The 18097-nt window shown below is 44.6% G+C and overlaps 2 protein-coding genes across 10 annotated transcripts in view; one reads left to right on the plus strand and one right to left on the minus strand.

The window, feature by feature from the left end:
• The window catches only part of LOC107395255 (suppressor of tumorigenicity 7 protein homolog), a 124001-nt gene extending 123290 nt beyond the window's left edge, over window positions 1-711 (plus strand). For all 9 annotated transcript variants that reach the window (XM_054732759.2, XM_054732761.2, XM_054732760.2 and 6 more), the window contains one exon: window positions 329-711. In XM_054732759.2, coding sequence (XP_054588734.1) covers window positions 329-424 — 96 coding nt within the window. In that variant the 3' untranslated portion in view covers window positions 425-711. The remainder of the gene's footprint in view (window positions 1-328) is intronic.
• Window positions 712-2131: 1420 nt separating this feature from the next.
• The window catches only part of wnt2 (wingless-type MMTV integration site family member 2), a 30027-nt gene continuing 14061 nt past the window's right edge, over window positions 2132-18097 (minus strand). The window contains exon 5 of the mRNA XM_015974591.3: window positions 2132-2741. Coding sequence (XP_015830077.1) covers window positions 2536-2741 — 206 coding nt within the window. The 3' untranslated portion in view covers window positions 2132-2535. The remainder of the gene's footprint in view (window positions 2742-18097) is intronic.

The raw sequence follows: 18097 nt of genomic DNA on the forward strand, positions 1-18097 counted from the left end.
AACAACTTGTTGATCACGGTGATCTCTGAGAGCTGAATCATACAAATGTCTGTATTTACAAACCTCTGCCATACTAGTTCTTGCCAGTACGCCATGTTTTCCGCATCCGACCGTCCGCTGGTTAGAAATTTTCCTAAGTGCGCGTTGCGGAAATTTTGGGCCGTGCGGAGGCGCGGTGGAGGGCCGTGGTTGTTAAAATGCCGCAATTTCGGCGCACAGAGCCGTGCGAACCTCGCGGACACGTCAAGCATAAACCAACCTTAAGACAGAACTGTCCTCCAATGAAGCAGACTGGTGTTGAGTTCTCTGTTGGTCTTCATCCCTGCAGTTCCTCAGCACGCTGTTCGCTCCTCTCAACTTCATCATGGAGAAGGTGGAGAGCATCCTGCCGTCCAGCCTCTGGCACCAACTCACACGCATCTGACCTGGATCTACGGCACCACAATCTGAACCTCGACCAGCACCACACACGGACATAAACAGCTGAACTGAAACCCACAACACTGCGTTGCACCACACGGACACGCCTTTGTGCCAAGAATAATTTAACCCAGTTCAAACCAAACAGGAGACAAAGGGACACACAGGACCGGTTTGGACCTTATGGACTTTTGTTTGGGGGGCGGTTCAGTTGTTTAAAGCTGTTCTTTTGTTGTTAAAAAAAAAAGGTGATCAGTTGCCATCATTAAAAAGCTCAAATGAAAAAAAAAATACAGTTAAAGGACTTTTTGTGTATCTCTGCAAGTTTGCATCTTGATGCTGTTTTCTTTCAGACATCTGCTTGTAACATCTGGAGCTTCAGGTACAACTGTTCCAGGCCCACGTCCCACACCAGAGGGCTGGTCCTACAAGCAGGTTAGGTGAAAACAAGAGCACTCCTTCCAGTGACTCCGTTGTTCTGCTGAGGGACTTAAAGGCTCATGTGGGCAACGACAGCAAGACCTGGGGTGGAGGAGTTTTAATCCTGGGGTCTTGTTCACAAGTGAGGTAGATCGATAGGTGTAATGGTGCTGCGTCTGCAGTGATGCGGGCGTTGTACCCATCAGTCGTGGTGAAGAGAGAAGGCAAAGCTCTTGTTTTACTGGTTGGTCTACGTTCCTACCCTCACCTACTCACAAGGTAGGTGACCAAAAGAACGAGATTGTGGATACAAGCAGCCAAAATGAGTTTTCACCGCAGAGTGGCTGGGCTCTCCCTAAGAGATAGGGTGAGAAGCTCGGTCATCCGGGAGGGGCTCGGAGTAGATCCACTGCTCCTCCACATTGAGAGGAGCCAGTTGAGGTGGCTCGAATATCTGATTAGGATGCCTTCTAGACACCTCCCTGGTGAGGTTTTCCAAGCATGTCCAACTGGGGGGAGACTCGAAGGGTTGGAACACATGTCTCTCGGCTAGCCAGGGAACACCTTGGGAATACCCTGGAGGAGCCGGCCCAAGTGGCTGGAGAGAGGGAAGTCTGGACTTCTTTGCTTAGGCTGCTGCCATCGTGACCCGAGCCTGGATGGATGGATGGATCATCAGCAGGATCAAGTTAGATCAGGATCACTTTCCATTGTTATGCTGTTTTCCCAGTCCCAATGCAAGACTAATACATGATGGTAAACAGGGTCAAACGCTACACTGAGCTCCACCAGGTCCAGTAGAAACACCAGAGCTGTTTCTGTGTCAGTAGCCTGGACCGGCGTAACTGCTTTTCAGCCAGACTCTTTCAAGAAGTTCCTGAACATTTTCACAGCAAAGTGGACTGTGTGGACTTTCACCTCTGCACCAGCTGCTGGCTCAGGTTATGTTAGGCCTGGTCTAGACAAAGACATGGTTTGGAGTTATAACAGGACTTTTCTGCAGTTACATGAAAGGTGAGCTCCAGGAGCACCGGTAAAAAGGAGCAATGCTCACACACAGTTCCCGTTCCAACCATGTGAGCTCAAATAGAGGCAGACATCCAGGAGGGTCAAGGCTGTCCCCTCGCCTCTTTGGTCGTCACCATCAGGAACAAACCCGTTAAACAGGAGTGTGACAGATGTGATTTATTTACATTTCTGCAGCCATCAACCTGAAACAGATCAGTCCGAGTGTGTAGCAGGAAGGAAAAGAGCAGGCAGCCATGTTGGGAGAAACCGATGATCCCTAGAAATCAGAAGCTCGTGTATCACATGTGACGATTTACGGGGTTCATGCTGACCGACACAATAACTGCTGCTGAAACAAAAAAACATTCAGAAAAGAACAGATTCACACGTTTTAGGGTATGAAATTTCTAACTTTGTCTTTAGACTGCACAGGAACCACGAGAAGGTCTAGTTAGAAGTTAGGGTAGGACCTCATCTTCAGCCGTTCATCTCGTCCACAGTTATAATGGATTGTTCTGTCTCGAGTTCTTCAGTAGGTCTGATATCTGATGAGGTGGAGAATTAAACAGCAAGAGCTGGTGTCTCTAACGCTGAGGAGTTCAGCTCTAAATGTGTCCGCTGTGACTTGTCCCAGTAGGACGGCAGCTCTGTGGCTCAGGAGGACAGGTGTAGAGGTGGTCAGTGGCATCACGTATGGCCCTTACATGTGTGCACATCCACCTGCTGGTGGCAGTCTTGGCAGCGGACAGCGCAGCACCAGTGGAACTTGCACTCACACTTAAAGGTTCGGCTGACTCGAGATGTGTCATAGCCTCGGCCGCAGCACATCACCTCGCATCCGTCCACCCCGCGGGACGTCCGGCTGCACAGCCTTCCTCCGGTGCCCATCGACCCTGCAGGGAGTCAGAGCATCAGAACCTGTCTAATCACAACCCACCCCGAAACACAGTCTCACTTAGAAATGAACAACAGAGTTCAGCCACACAAGAACGACGAGATTCAGGGGAGGTAGATTAGATAGACATGAAATTAGACGAGGAAAAATGCACAAATGAAACAAGATATTTATGAAAACTGATAAAACATTAGAGGTGAGAGATAAATGAAGAGACTAGAGATGCGACTGACTAATCAATAAATCATCAAATACTTCTGAAACGGTTAACCTGATTACTGACAAAAGACTGGAACCAGCTCGTTGAAACCATCCTAGATATTATAGGATCATTACTGTCTGGATGCTGCTGAAAATCAGCTGATGCGATCATGTCATCACATCAACCTGTTGGCAGTTTGTCCCGCTAGAATAGTCTTACAGGTTATCAGGATCCAACGGGATCAGAGTATGGAGTTCCTGCCAGGAGGTGGAGATGAGCCAGAGGAGGTGGGTGAGCGAGGGAAAGATGAGAGACTGATGATAGAAACCTTCAGCCTGACTGCTCACACTTCATCAGCTGCTCGTTTCATAGGAGACATCCGTTACACACACACATGCAAGATGAGTGAGTTTGTGGAGATCAACTGAGAATATCCTGATAGAACAGCACAAGTCCATAGAACTAGTGAATCCACCCCACTCACCCATCCATTCATCCTGACATACCCATGGTAGGGTGATGAGTTATAAAGTCCAGGAGGAAAACTCAAACCAGCTGACTCTTTATGATGATGAGGAGGATCATCTCTACCCAGAAGCCCACCACCATCTTGTCCTTAAAGCCTCATTCACACCGAATGCGTTCCGGGTTCTGTATGGCTTCCACGCAGATCCACACCAACTCCGGTGTGCAGAGGTGGATGCAGAGCTCCAGAAAGTTTCAGCATGGAGTCTATTTTTAGAGCAGGGTATCCGCGGGTCCTTAAAAAGTCTTAAATTAGCATTTCCAAATTTAAGGTCTTGAAAATCCTTAAAAATGACAAATAATCCTTAAATCCAGTTTCCAAAGGTCTTAAATTACCAAAGAACCAAAAAAACAAGATTATTTTATTTCTATAAAAATTTTCGTGAATTTCTAGTTGGTGTTCAGCATTTGTTGTGTATGATGTTGGCGTAAGCGGAACCGTACACATTCAGTTGGTTGTGAAAGGGGGCTGTTTTTAGATGAGCACATTAGCTGGTTAAGCTAGTGGGAGTTTGCGCCATGGGGAAGTGCAAGTTTAATGGTAACTGGATGGCTAATCCCACATTCACGACGTGGTTAGCACCGGCCCCAGGCAATAGCTGGGAATTATAGCTTAAATTTAATTTTAAAAATAGCTTAAATTTGGTCAAAGTTGCCTTAAAAAGGTCTTAAAAAGTCTTAAATTTGGCTCCCTTAAACCTGCAGATACCCTGTAGAGGACACTGCATGCAGATCGTCATGAAGTTGAAGAAATGACTTGAGCCAGACAGGAAGTTAGACGTGTTTCAGTAAGGTGCTTATATATTTTAAAATTAAACCTGTGTGGCGTTATTTCTGCTGGCTTTTTATTTTTATAGTCAAATCAGTGTTTGCTGGTTCACGTTATTTTTACAGGCATGTTTTACACGTATTAAGATTTCTAATTATTTGGAGCTGTTGTAGGAGCAGATATCTGGAGATGTTCAGCTTATGAACCACAGTCAGTGTGGATGTCCATCTGTAGGCTTCATGGAAACCAGTCGGTGTGAAACAGGCTTAATGTAGGAAGCTCAATCCAAATGCTGATATCTGGGAACTTGCCCTTTTAGTCACAGTCCAAATCCCATGAGGGTGTATCGGACAGACCAGTCATTCAGGAGCTGTACCTCAGAGCCCATCCACTTCTTTACCAGAATCCACCAGAGCAAAGCTCTCACTGATGCAGACAAGTTCTGATCCATTGGCCCATCTACCATCTCGAACTACGTTGCTCAAGGGACAGCCGTTTCCAATTCAACTCAGAGTTGGAGGGTCTGAGTCTCTTCCCAGCTGCTTCATACTTGGCTGGGAACTGCCTCAGTTCACTCTGAAGGTCGTGACCCCACCACCTCATCAGCAAAAACAGAGACACAACTTCCTCCCCATCACTACTGTTCAGGTGTGTTGTAGTTAGAGCTGGTCCGAACAGCACATTCATACACGCCGCTTCTAAACTGCTTATAAACGGTGTAATCACAAGCTGGTGTTTATGAATGTGGTTGTAACTCTTGTACAGCCATGTTTAACCCCTTAACTGACTGGAGATTACTTTACACGCAACTGTGTTAATAGACTGTTGAAATTCAAGCAGCACGAAAAATGCTTTAACATTTTAAACTGCTTTCTAACTGGTTTCAGTGGTTCTTTAGCCAGAAACTTGACCAGCTTCACATTGGACAGCACTCTGTTGCCCTCTGCTGACCAGAAAAAGCACTAAACACTTTTGTGGTTCAGGTAGAAATGCTAGTGGGAGGGGTCTACCTGCTTTATGACTAGGGATGTCCCGATCAGGTTTTTTACCCTCGAGTCCGAGTCATTTGATTTTGAGAATCTGCCAATACCGAGTCCCGATCCGATACTTTCGATACATTAAAAATAGAAAAGGAAGAAACAGTTCCAGAATGTTCCTTGTTTTTTATTTAATTACATTTTTATTTTAATTTTTAACAACATATCACTTCTGTGAGGTAGCTTGAATAATCAAGTAATAAATAACATAAATTCTTCACTTTTGGACTTTATTGCAAATATAAAAAGTCTAATATAAAAACAGATAGCACTTCAACTTAAAATACCTGGCAGGGGTCTATTTTGCCTCGGGCCCCAAAATGCTTAGATATGCCCCTGGGCATGGGACGGAGTTCTGAGGATGATCTGAATTGTATCAACTATATAAATACTACATGCTGATAAATTATTGCTTTATACAGGTACAAACGTGTAATGGGATCAATCTACCTACATTTTATTTTTTTAGAACTTTGTTTTGTTTTCTTGGTTTTTATTTTCCTGTCTTCCTGTCCTGTCTGTCTCTAACCTTCCTGCATCTCCCAGTCCTCCAGAAAAACTCCTGCCTGGTTCCTTCTTTTTCACCTCACAAGTAACTTTTTAACAAGCAGATCGAATTGATCTATTGACCACAAAAAAAGCGGAGTCTGCGCTGCCCGGCTGCGCCAGTGACGAGCGCTGCAGCTCGAGCGCGTCCACACATCATGCTCAAATTCAGACAGAACTTACCAGAGAGAAAATGAATGGACAGGAATGACTGTGTGTTAATTATATTTTTTTGGTGACGCCACTTAGAAACTTAGAAAATGTTACTGTGGCCGTGTGCAGAACGCAGCTGGAGTTCATGAATGATCAGCGGTCTGCCTGCTGCTCTCTGCATCTCTGCCCAAAAGAATCCCTGCTACGCTGAGTCCATATAAATAATATAATAAAGGTAGAAAGGGCATCAGGGGAGCCTGACAACCTTTAAGGAGAACCAAGTTGCTTGCCTGTAATTTGAACCCAGTATCCGAGTCCGGATCGGGAAGTAAAGCCCGAGTCCCGATCAGTCTGAAACCACGTGATCGGGGCCGATTTCATCATGTGATCAGATGGGGACATCCCTAGTTATGACCACAGTTGTTTACTGTGCTGATAGCTAATATAAAGGCTAGCAGTTAGCTTTTTCAGTTCACCGTCTGTCAATAAAAAACAAAAGAAGAAAAAGAAATTCGCTTTTTGGGTGGCATCACGGTGGATCCTGGAAGTAATTGTAACAGAATAATGTATTTGGAGATTACGAAAAGAGCTAAAACCAGAGAGAACATCGACACGGTCTGTTCTAGTTTGAAGAAGCTGAAGGACGCAACACAATCACAGACTGATGATGACCTGGCTTTGTTGCTACTGGATTTGTATGTAATGTGTTTTAGTCCAAAAGGTTTTTACTTTGTGGCCTATTTAGTATCAATTGGCTTGTGTTACTGTTAGCTCATAGATAGCACTAGCTAAAGTAGGCTGCAGCAGGGTTGTTGAAGACGGTGTAATTCCACTTTAAACCAGTAGGAGGGAGAAGCAGGAAACTAGCGTTGCTTAAAGACATCTGTCAGCAGGAAGATAAACCGGTGATCTTCTAGAGAAACTCGCATGCATTCATCTTAATTACATTAATATGTTTATGGTCTGTGGTGATAAGAAAAGAAAGTATCAGATAGAAACTTTGTACGACCAGATACTGAACCAGGAGATCCTTATCAAGATTTCCTAGAAATTATGTCATGTTTAACAAGCCGACTCCTCTAAAGACACGAAGCAAATTTATTTTCACAACTTTTTATCTTGTGTGTGTGTGTGCGTGTGCGTGCGCGAGTGGCCTGCACCTCCTGTACAATTTCAGAAACACTAAACTTCAGTACAAACTGGCTCAGAGCACTTTCTGAAGCACAGCTCTGGAATTTGCTCATGTTTACCTTCTGCTTCTCTCTGCAAGCTCACTGCCTCTGCACCTCTCCAGGTAATATGCCTGGACATGACCTAAAGCTCCACCCTTCCCTGGCAATGAGCCCGCCTGTCCGTCATCCAAGGTATGCTGGTGCTGCTACAGGGGCGACATCACAACCAGAATCCTCCTTACGGACCCGGCTCTCCCCATGTCTGCTTATTGAATTAAGATGAGGGGGCGCCGAGAGATGAGTTTAGCACCTGAGTCTCGCTGGAGCCGAGGGAAATTGATTTCACACTCGGAAGGCGTGCAGGGGATGTCTCACCATGTCTGTGGCTCTGGGACCTGTGTGCTTCCCAGTGTCTGTGAGAATAGATCCAGAGCAGGGTTCCAGGGTGCTTGCTTGCATGTCTCTAAGATGTTTCCCAAAGTGTGAAAGGGAGGATCACAGAAAGTGTGTGAAGATTGATTGGACTTTGCAGGATGTGATTCCATGTACAGTACATGCCAGGGATGAGGGATCATGTATACCCCCATGTGTGTCCCTGAGGATTTTAGTGTGGGAACCAGAGTTCATCAGGTTTCCATTGTCGGTCGTGTGTTTATGCATCAGTGTTATAACAACTCTGCTTACATGTAAACACACCATAAAGGATACAGCCAGGAAGAGTGTGTGTAAGAAACATCGAGCTTCTGTCGGGAATGTATGAAGGTAACAAAATGACTGAGAAGTTGCACAAAATACGTCTAAATATCTACATGAATGAACTGTTCTCATACATGTAAAATAACTCAGGCGGCATGCAAGATAATCAAAAATCGTAAGAAAACAGCTTTCCACCTGATCGGACGTGACTTGGCCGTTCTCTGGTAGTTTTCCTAAAGCAGACAGTAAAAATGAGTGATTCTGACACTGTGACAAATTTTCTTTTCCTGGAGCTAGACGAGAATATTTATATAAAGCAGAATATACAGTAGGGTGCAAAAGTTTGGGCAACCTTGTTAATCTCCATGATTTTCCTGTATAAATTGTTGGTTGTTATGAAAAAACTTTCAGTTGAATATCATAAAGTAGACACACACAGGGATATGAGAGAAGTGAAACGGAGTTTATAGGATTTACAGAACGTGTGTAATAATTGTTTAAACCATGGACGTCACTAGAATTGAGATATAGGGGGGGCTTGAACATTTTTTTTCACACCCTGCAAAAACTTTGTCAATTAATTCATTATCTGAAGAACATTTAACAAAACCTATTATTTTATCACTTTCTTTTCCTTTCCTACCTTTGTGCATTTTCTCTCTTCTTTTTATGAAAAAATAACGCTTAATCAGTTCATTAGTGGGGTCTATGTTGAAGAAAGATTTTATATAAGTCCATTAAAAATTAGCTATGTTGTATTTCCAAATAAAGCTATTCATTTCAGTCTACTGCACTTAACAGGGGGAAATGTTGCAGTCATTTGTTTAATTACAACTTGCTTAATTATAAATGTTACTGAAATATGACAAAGAACAATTGAATAATTGTCAAACTTTTATTCTGCCAAATGAGTGAAGTTGACAGTTTTAATATATGAATAACACTGATATGATATGGAATAAAGGAGTATGTAATTAACAATCACAAGACAAAATAACAGTATATATAAAAATTAGGGCTGGGACTTGATTACAATTTTTAATCTAATTAACTAGAGGCTTTGTAATTAATTAATCTAAATTAATCGCATTTTAATCGTTCAGGAAAATGTGCTCTAAAAGCAAAACTTAATTAAAATTATGAGACAGAGAATTAAACATTAGACATAGTTATTACTGTAAAACTAAAGCTTTTAATTAAAAAAATGCATTTTAATTATTCAAATGTCACTGTGTGATATGAAACAAGACCCAAATCAACTAAAATGTATAATTACAAATAGAAAATGCCTGCAAAGGGTTCCTGAGCCTTTAAATAGTCTCTCTGTCTAGTTGAATTACTGAAATAAATTTGACTTTGCACCAGATTCTAATTTTTCCAGTTTTACTTGTTTGTATAATTGTGAGTTTTTATTAGCATTTCTACTCATAATGTAGTAAAAACACATAAATAATAACCCTTCAAAATGACAGTAGAACAGGCACAAATATGATCTAGGACTTAAATGTACCAACTTTTAACACCAGAGCAGGCGTGACTTATTCTGAGAATGATCAGTAACACTAACTGGTTCCAGTTGGATGACTGGAGGTTGATGGGATGATTAAAGATCATGGCGAGGAAATAATGATCTGACGAACAGGTGAGAGGACCTTCCTTACATGGGAAGTCCTGATGTCGCGTTAAGAAGGGGATGCTGCAGACCCACAGATTCACGCCTGCAGCAGCCAATCTGGTGTGATCTCCAGCCTGATCACAACTTCCTCGTTCCTCGCTGCCCCTGAAACATCTGCCCCTCAGCTGATGACAGCTTCAACACACCTCGCTGCTTAATGATAGTAATGCATGTGATGTTTAGACAGAGACTCGTCTCAGAAACGTATAATTCCCCGACAACTTTGTTTAGAAAATCCTCAGAAAAGTTTCAGAGTGTTTCTGTTTTAACTTAAACTTCTGTTTTCAACTTTAAGACACGTTGTCTGTGATTGTTTACAGAGTAGTGAGAACACGGAGCGTTCTCCTAGCAGCAGCCAGGTGCCTCTCGTTTGTCAGACTACTTTCATAAACTACTGTTAGGGCACAGAATTATTCTGGCTGGTGCTTTCAGCGCTGCACAGATGTTACGTAAATTTTAAAAATATAGCTTACCGCAACTTTTGTAAAGTTCCCGTTGCCATCGGGCAGCTGCAGCAGAGACGATCTCTGAAAAATGTCCGCGACACGAACTCCGTTGTTGTCTGGAAGTCTGTTTTTTACAAGTTAAGAAAAGAGGCGGACGGGTTTCCTAAATCCTGCATCAGTCCAAGCAAGCCAACTTCTTTCCGTTTTTATTCCGTTTAGTAGCCATTAGCACTGTGCATTTTTGTGTGCGTCAGTGATGTCTACGAGGAAGTCGTGCAATGACAAAGGTTCCGCCGTGCTCGAAATGCAAGCTGTGATTAAATGCGTGAAATTTTTTTTAATGTGTCGTATTTTTTCTAATTAATCATATTAACGCGTTAAAGTCCCAGCCCTAAAAAAACTCAAAATGATAGGGGGGCTTGTGATTATTGAAGCCCCCCTAAAACTGACTTAACGACGTCAGCAGTTTAAACTAAATTAGGCAGGTGCAAACATTTGGGAACCTCAAAAAGAATTTAGCAGATGCTCCTTTTGCAGAAATAGCAGCCTCTAATCCAGGGTCACCAATGTTTGTGAAGCTGAGAGCATCTTCACAATCGTTGAGCCGTATGAAGGGCTACCAGGTTGATACACAAGATTTTGTCATGCACACAATGCTGACCTTTGACCTAGAGTAGGTTTGAGTTTAACTAAACATCATCTATGATAAATACATTAAAATACTTTTTAAACTATTTTATTTCCAAATCTATATCAATGTAAATGTGATTCTTTCTTCTTTCGCTGTGGCTCTAACCTCAGCATCCTTCTACCTATGCCATCATTGTCTCTCCTCTGGACATGTCCAAACCATGTCAGGTTGTCCTTTCTGACTTCATCTCAAAAACCTAACATGAGCCGACCCTTTGATGGACTCATTACTGATTCTATCCATCCTCATTGCTCCCAAAGAGAACCTCCAGTTCTGTCTCCTGTCTTGTCCTCGTGGACACTGTCCTTAAACCAGACAACATGGCGGGTCTCACTATTGTCTTCTACACCCGACCCCCTTTTATCACACATCACACCTGACACTTTTCTCCACCTATTCCAACCTGCTTCACACTTTTCCACCCTCTCTGTTGCTTAGGAAGTACCTAAAGAAGTTATTTGTAGTCCCTGGAACATCACCGTTCCACCTGTGTCCCTCTCATTTATACACATGTATTCTGTCTTCATTCCTCTCTTTTGCAGTAAATATAGCTCTTTCTCTACCTGCATCCTGCTCTCACTGCAGATCACAATGTAATCTGCAAACATCATAGTCTAACATCAGCTATCAGTCTGTCCATATCCAAACCAAACAAGAAGGGGCTTAGAGCCGATCCTTGATGCACTCCCACCTCCAACTTGAACTTCTCTGTCACTCCTGCAGCAAACCCCTCTACTGTCTCACAGCTTTCATACATCTTCTGCACAGCTCTACTTCTCTGCTGCTCCAGACCCCATCATGCACCTCAGCTTCTCTCTGAGTCGTTGTACGCTTTCTCTAAATTTACAAAGATGCACATCCTTGTGTCCATTCCTGTTCTTTTCCTTCAGCATCCTTAAAGCAAGGGTAGTATCTGTAGTACTCTTTCTTGGCATCAAACCTTTCTGCTGCTCACAAATGTTCACTACTGACCTAACCCTAGCTTTCACCACTGGTTCCCACTGAGCTTCTTTGTGTGACTCATTAGCTTTGCTCTTCTGCAGTTCTCACAATTCTGTAAGCCATCTTTGCTGCCATGTTTTTAATCACATAAAGTGTGATTTAAAAATATAGCAGCAGAAAATAATTGTGCTATTTTTGTAATAGGCCTGAGGGCATCTTATATACACCTTGATTGCTTAAACATTTCTTGAAACTATGCCTCGTATTCTCAAAACAGTAAACACAAATCCATAAAATCTCACCCAGTTTCCCAAACATCCCATTTTCATTTCAAAATGAAGCTCTACACTCAAACCTTTTCACTCTTGCTGAAAAACCAAACTTTGCCCACAGACATCGCACACAAGGCCTAAAAACACACACACAATAGTTTTACACACTGTTGCAATAAATTAAAAACAATATTTGCAAAGCTGGCAAGTTTTGTTGCTTGTGGTTCTTCCCCACAAAAGACACAACCGATATGTATACCGTGGCACATTTTTATCCATGTACCATCCAGTCCAACACACACCACAAACATTACTCCACCTCAGCGACCTGCCTTTGGTCTCTGGGTGAGGTCAGAGAGTCTCATCCACAGGCTATTGGCTCTAGCTGAGGGGATGGTTTTGATGATGGAAGCAACAGTGACGCTGGACTCGTTGCCCTGCCTCCATCATAGTCATACCATGGACAAGGTTTCAGTCAACTAAAATGGCTTGTCACCTTGCCTTTGCTCTTCCCCTCCTCCTCCTCTTTCACCTCCTCCACCCAGGTGTCTTAGACCTCCTTCTCCTCCACCTCTTCCTATGCATCCCTTTGGATTCAGTGTTTCAAACCTGCATGAGCTGACTTTGGTCCTTCAAAGTTTCAGATTGGTGTTAAATTGTGATGTCTAGTGTTTCCAGATGGTTGTTTGTGTGCTAACTGAGTGGGAAATCAGTGGATCCTGAGGAAGGTGGAATAGGTGGGGAGAGCAGAATAAAGAGAGAGTGGTGAAGAAGGTCATACAAAAGCCAGCTTGAACAAGTGAGTCTTCGGCTGCTTTTTAAAGGAGACCACTGAGTCCACTGATCTCAGGCTCAGGGAGAGAGAGGTCCAGAGTCTGGGGGCCACAGCAGCAAAATATCTGTCACCTTTGGTCTTTAGCCTGGTGCTGCACAACCAGTAGGCTTTGATCACTGGACCTCAGGGACCTGCTGGGGGTGTAGGGACTGAGAAGATCACCAATGTAAGATGGTGCTTGTCCATGTAAGGCCCTATAGACCAGAACCAGGATATTGAAATGAACCCTGAAGTTGACTGGCAGCCAGTGAAGCTGTAGGAGAAGCGGGGTGATGTGGGTGTGTTTGGAGGACTTGGTCAGAAGCCGAGCACAGGCATTCTGAACCACCTGTAGACGGTTCAGGGAGGCTCTGCTCAGACACGTGAAAAGAGAGTTACAGTAGTCTAAACGTGAGGAGATGAAGGTGTGGATAACGGTCTCAAGTTCAGAGCGGGACAGAATGGGACTCAGCTTAGTAATGTTCCTGAGACGGAAGAAGGAAGAGCCAACAAGAGAACTGACATGAGAATCCAGGGTGAGAGCTGGGTCAAAGCTCACGCCAAGATTCCTGACAGAAGGTTTGGTGTGAGAAGCAAGCCGACCAAGAGAGTCTCTGACTTTGGGAACCAGCTTGTCTGAAACACAGATGAGGATCTCAATCTTATCTTCATTCAGCTGAAGAAAGCTCTCACCATCCAGGTTTTGATAGAGTCTAAGCAGGTGTGTAACCGCTGCAGCTTAGACATCTCATGGGGCTTAAAGGAGATGTACAGTTGGATGTCATCTGCATAAAGATGGTAGGAGATTCCTTTGAAGGAGCTCAGGATGTGCTGAAGAGGAAGCAGATAGAGGAGGAAGAGTAGAGACCCCAGCACAGAGCCTTGTGAGACACCATGGTTAAGAGAGGTGGTGGAGGACCTAAACTTGGAGACGGCCACAGAAAAGGAACACTCAAGCCCCCTTCAGACAGGCCATGAAAAACGGAAATGTTCCGGACTCTGTCCGTAAGACCTTTGTGTCTGAATACAAACATCCGGATAACGTGTTCCGGAATTTATCCGGACGAAGCCCCTAGTAACAGGTCTGGACATGTTACGGACAGGGTGGCTGCTTCAGACTGGTGAGGTAGAGTTCCGGACAAGGGGGAGGGGGAGGAGGAGGGGACCGGGGGACGCTGTGCGCACCTAGATAGCCCGCTGTTGTAGCATGCGGCGAACCACGGCAGCTCGCCTCCTATGGTACCGCCTAGACGCGCGACGGAGCGCTTCACACCGCTTCAGTGATTCCTTTAACCATTGAGCTTCATCATCCAGGTCTCTTATGCGTCTTCGTTTTCGCAGAATTATGCTTAAGCGCCTCGTGATTTTTATCTTGAGAGGCGCTATAGAAATGATATTTTCTTCTTCTTCTTCTTAACATAAGTCCGATTCCCCCACCCCCACCCCCGCCGCCGTCAGACATCTGGAACTTTTCCCTGCTGTGTGAACGCAGCCGAAAGGACAAGTTCCGGTACAAAAGTGGTGTGTCTGAAAGCACAGTTCCGGTTAAAAACCGGATTGAATTGTCCGCAAATGTTCCAGAATGTCAATCTGAAAAGGGCTTCAGAGAGATAAGAGGAGAACCACTCCAGAGCAGTTCCTGATAGGCCTACCCAGTCTCTCAGCCTCTCCAGTAGCAGGTGATGGTCATCAGTGTCAAAGGCTGCAGTCAGGTCCAGCAGGACCAGAACAGAACAGTCCCCTGCATCACTGTGGGTCAGAAGGTCATTAGAGACCCTAAGAAGAGCTGTTTCAGTAGAATGAGCTCTACGAAAACCTGACTGGAAGCAATCATAGATGTTATGTTCCTCAAGAGCAGCTGTGAGTTGTTTAGCCACAACCTTTTCCAAGATCTTGGAGATGAACAGAAGTTTAGAGATGGGTCTGTAGTTGCTATGGAGAGAGGGGTCAAGACTCGTTTTTTTAAGAAGCGGGTGGATTACAGCGTTCTTAAAGTAAGCAGGGACCCTGACCAGAAACCAGAGAAGCATTAATTATAGAGAGCACGCTGGGACCGATGGACAGAAAAGCACTTTTAAACAAAGATGAGGGTAAGATGTGGAGGGGGCATGCAGAGGTCTTCATAGAGTTAACTAGTTTGGTTAACTCAGGCAAAGAAACCGGAGCAAAGCTATCTAGGATGATGGGCCTGGTTGGAGTCGGGAGAGGCGGCGATAAGGCTGAAGGAGAGATGCTAGATCTAACCTTATTGACTTTGTCCACAAAGAAAGACAGAAAGTTCTCACAGTCTGTAACAGAGTGGATGGAGGCTGTAGGAGAGGCAGGAGAGACGATGCTGCTGATGGTGTTAAACAGCACCTTGGGGTTCCCTTTGCTCTGGGACACCAGGTTGGAGAAATAGGAAACCCTTGCATCTCTGACTGCAGAGTTAAAGGATGACAGAAGATCCTTTAGGTGCAGCAGATGGACGTGGAGATGGGTTTTCTTCCACAAGCGCTCAGTTTTTTTGCATGCTTCAGGCTGCGAAGGCTGTCATTAAACCAGGGAGTAGGGTTCCCTGCAGGAACTGATCTGGTTCTGACAGGACAAATGTTGTCCAGAATGGAGAGGCAGTGCTCGTTATACTGAGAAGTTAAGGAATCTGGGTCGTTATCAGAAGAACAGGGTGGATCAAAAGCAGCAGAAAAATTGCTAGCTGTGCTCTCATTAAGAAAACGAGAACTAACCATATGGCAAGCAGGAGGTGGGGACACAAAAACTGACAAGTTAAAGAAAATGCAATGGTGATCTGAAATATAAACGTCCTCAGGACAAACACTGTCAGCATTTAGACTCAGGGTAAAAACAAGGTCTAGAGTGTGCCCCCTGGTGTGTGTGGGGCCAGAAACATGCTGGGTAAAGCAGAAGGAGTCCATGAGGCTGGAGAAATTCATGGCAAAGTGATCAGAAGGATCATCAACGTGGATGTTAAAATCACCAACAATCACCAGTCTGGACAGCTTCACAGTGGAGGATAGAAAGTGACAAACTCCTGAAGGAAAGAACTGTTTGGACCAGTTGGTCGATAGACCACAGCACAGTAGAACGGGTCCTTACGCCTGACTTTAATCAGCTGCAGTTCAAAGGAAGCAAAGTGACCAGAGGTTGTAGAGCTACATGGAAGATGGTCTCTGAAAACAACAGCTAGGCCTCCACCACGACCAGAACCCCGGGGCTGGCTGAGAAAAGAATAACCACTTGGGCAGAGTTCAATCAGAGCAGAATAATCAGATTTTTGCTGCCAAACTTCAGTCAGAAACAGAAAATCCAGGTTTTTAGAGAGAATTAAATCATTGAGCAGGAAGGACTTATTGTTAACAGAGTGGGTATTTAATAGAGCCATGCTGAGTGAGGTGGAGGAATCAGAAACTACAAAAACAGCTGGAGTTAGTGGACGTAAATTAGCAGGGTTAGATCCACGGTGTTTATAAAAACCACTTATGGAGGGAACAGGAGGAGAAACCACTGAGGAATGAGGATAAACCGACCTTTAAAAACTTGGACGGATGAACCGCGCTGCAACACGGAAGTGGCACTCAGGTCACCAAACAAAGGACAAGAAGCTAGAAGATCGCGCCGATGTTTACTAGATAAACCACGCTTTAAGAGAAGTCTTATTCTCACCTGGATTCCTGCTCATTTACCTCTTTTCCTCCGACTTTTCCCGGGAGCGGACAAACATCGCTGGAGGCGCGCTGGTTGGGACCGTCATTTTGCTCCGGGCCAGTGCGCCACTCAGATAAACAAACAGGGAGGTACGTCCTCGGTGCATCTTGGGCGATCGTGAACGAACGGAAGGACAAAAGAGTCTGGCGATCATAGGAGATGGTAGCAGGGACACTACTGAAGAGGATCGCAGACAGGAGCAAGGTGGAAAAGAGGAGGTTAGTGGAGACAAGTTTGAAAATGTGGCCGGTGACTGCGGCTAAGCCAAGCACAGGCGCCATCTTGTTGCCGACCGGACATCCAGGTGTCGTGTCATGGATGTTGGATGGTTATGGATAAACCCTCTAGGCACAGGGCAGGGGGGTGTCGAGGTTAGTGGCAGGAGGATCTCGTCATGATGCGCTCCTCTTAGCTCCATCAAACTGTGACCTTCAGTGGTTGCTGGGGAGGTTTGCAGCTGAGTGTGACGCAGCTTGGATGAAGGTCAGCAAATCAAAATCTGTGGTCATGCCAGCTCCAGGTTAGTGTAGAGGTCCTGGTCTCCTCAAGTGGGAGAGTTTGAACATCTTGATGTTTTTTTTCACCAGTGAGGACACGAGTGAGCAGGAGATCAACAGGTGGATCGGGGCAGCGTCCGCAGTGATGCAGACAGTAAACCAATCGGTTGTGTTGAAGAGGAGCTAAGCCAGAAAGCAAAGCTCTCAGTCTTCATTCCCATCCTCACCCAATAGCTGTGGGTAACGATGGAAGAACGAGACCGTCAATATAAGCGGGCAAAACGACTTTCTGCAAACCAGCTGGAAGGAGGGATTGATTTGTCACATCGGCTGACATGGAAACAGCTAGAATCACAAGGTCCAAGTGTGTGTGTGTGTGTGTGTGTGTGTGTGTGTGTGTGTGTGTGTGTGTGTAGGTGAGTGATTTATAATGGTGTGTGGTATTCTAAGGTTTCAGTCTATAGAAGTGTGTAATGGTCTTAAACTGGCAGACACCTGATCACCACGGATCATCAGCTTCCCGACAGATACGGTGTGTGCTCTCACAAAGTTTGCTTACACAAATGTTTTCTCTCTCTCTCTCTCTCTCTCTCTCTCTCTCTCTCTCTCTCTCTCTCTCTCTCTCTCTCTCTCTCTCTCTCTCTCTCTCTCTCTCTCTCTCTCTCTCTCTCTCTCTCTCTCTCTCTCTCTCTCTCTCTCTCTCTCTCTCTCTCTCTCTCTCTCTCTCTCTCTCTCTCTCTCTCTCACTCACACTCACACTCACACACACACACACACTTGTATTTATATGATTGTGTGGACCTCCATTTACTTTCATTCATTTAAGTGACTCCCCACTTTTTTATTCTAGGTGAGTCAAACTCCTAACGTAGCATTTGAATCCTTTAAGCCTTACCGCAGATCCTTGTTCTGTTGGAGATCTGTTGCTGTGTTTGGATCGTGGTTCTGTTTTCAACATCCAAACATCAGACTCTAGAAGACTTTGGTCAACAGAGAGGGTGTTGCCAGTAAGGAGCCCACACCATCAGCCCTCCACCACCGTGCTATGATCCCTTTGTGTGTCCCTAATATTGCCAAAAACATCAAACCTGCTCTTTCTTTATTTCAGGGGGTTGATGAGACAATCACTAAGCAGAGATGGAGCAGAGTGGCTCGTTGGTTTATTCAGAGATGTTAAAAAACAGCAAATGTTTTTCTATTTATATTTTCTAA

Source organism: Nothobranchius furzeri, chromosome 4, assembly GCF_043380555.1.
Source record: "Nothobranchius furzeri strain GRZ-AD chromosome 4, NfurGRZ-RIMD1, whole genome shotgun sequence".
Lineage (NCBI taxonomy): Eukaryota > Metazoa > Chordata > Actinopteri > Cyprinodontiformes > Nothobranchiidae > Nothobranchius > Nothobranchius furzeri.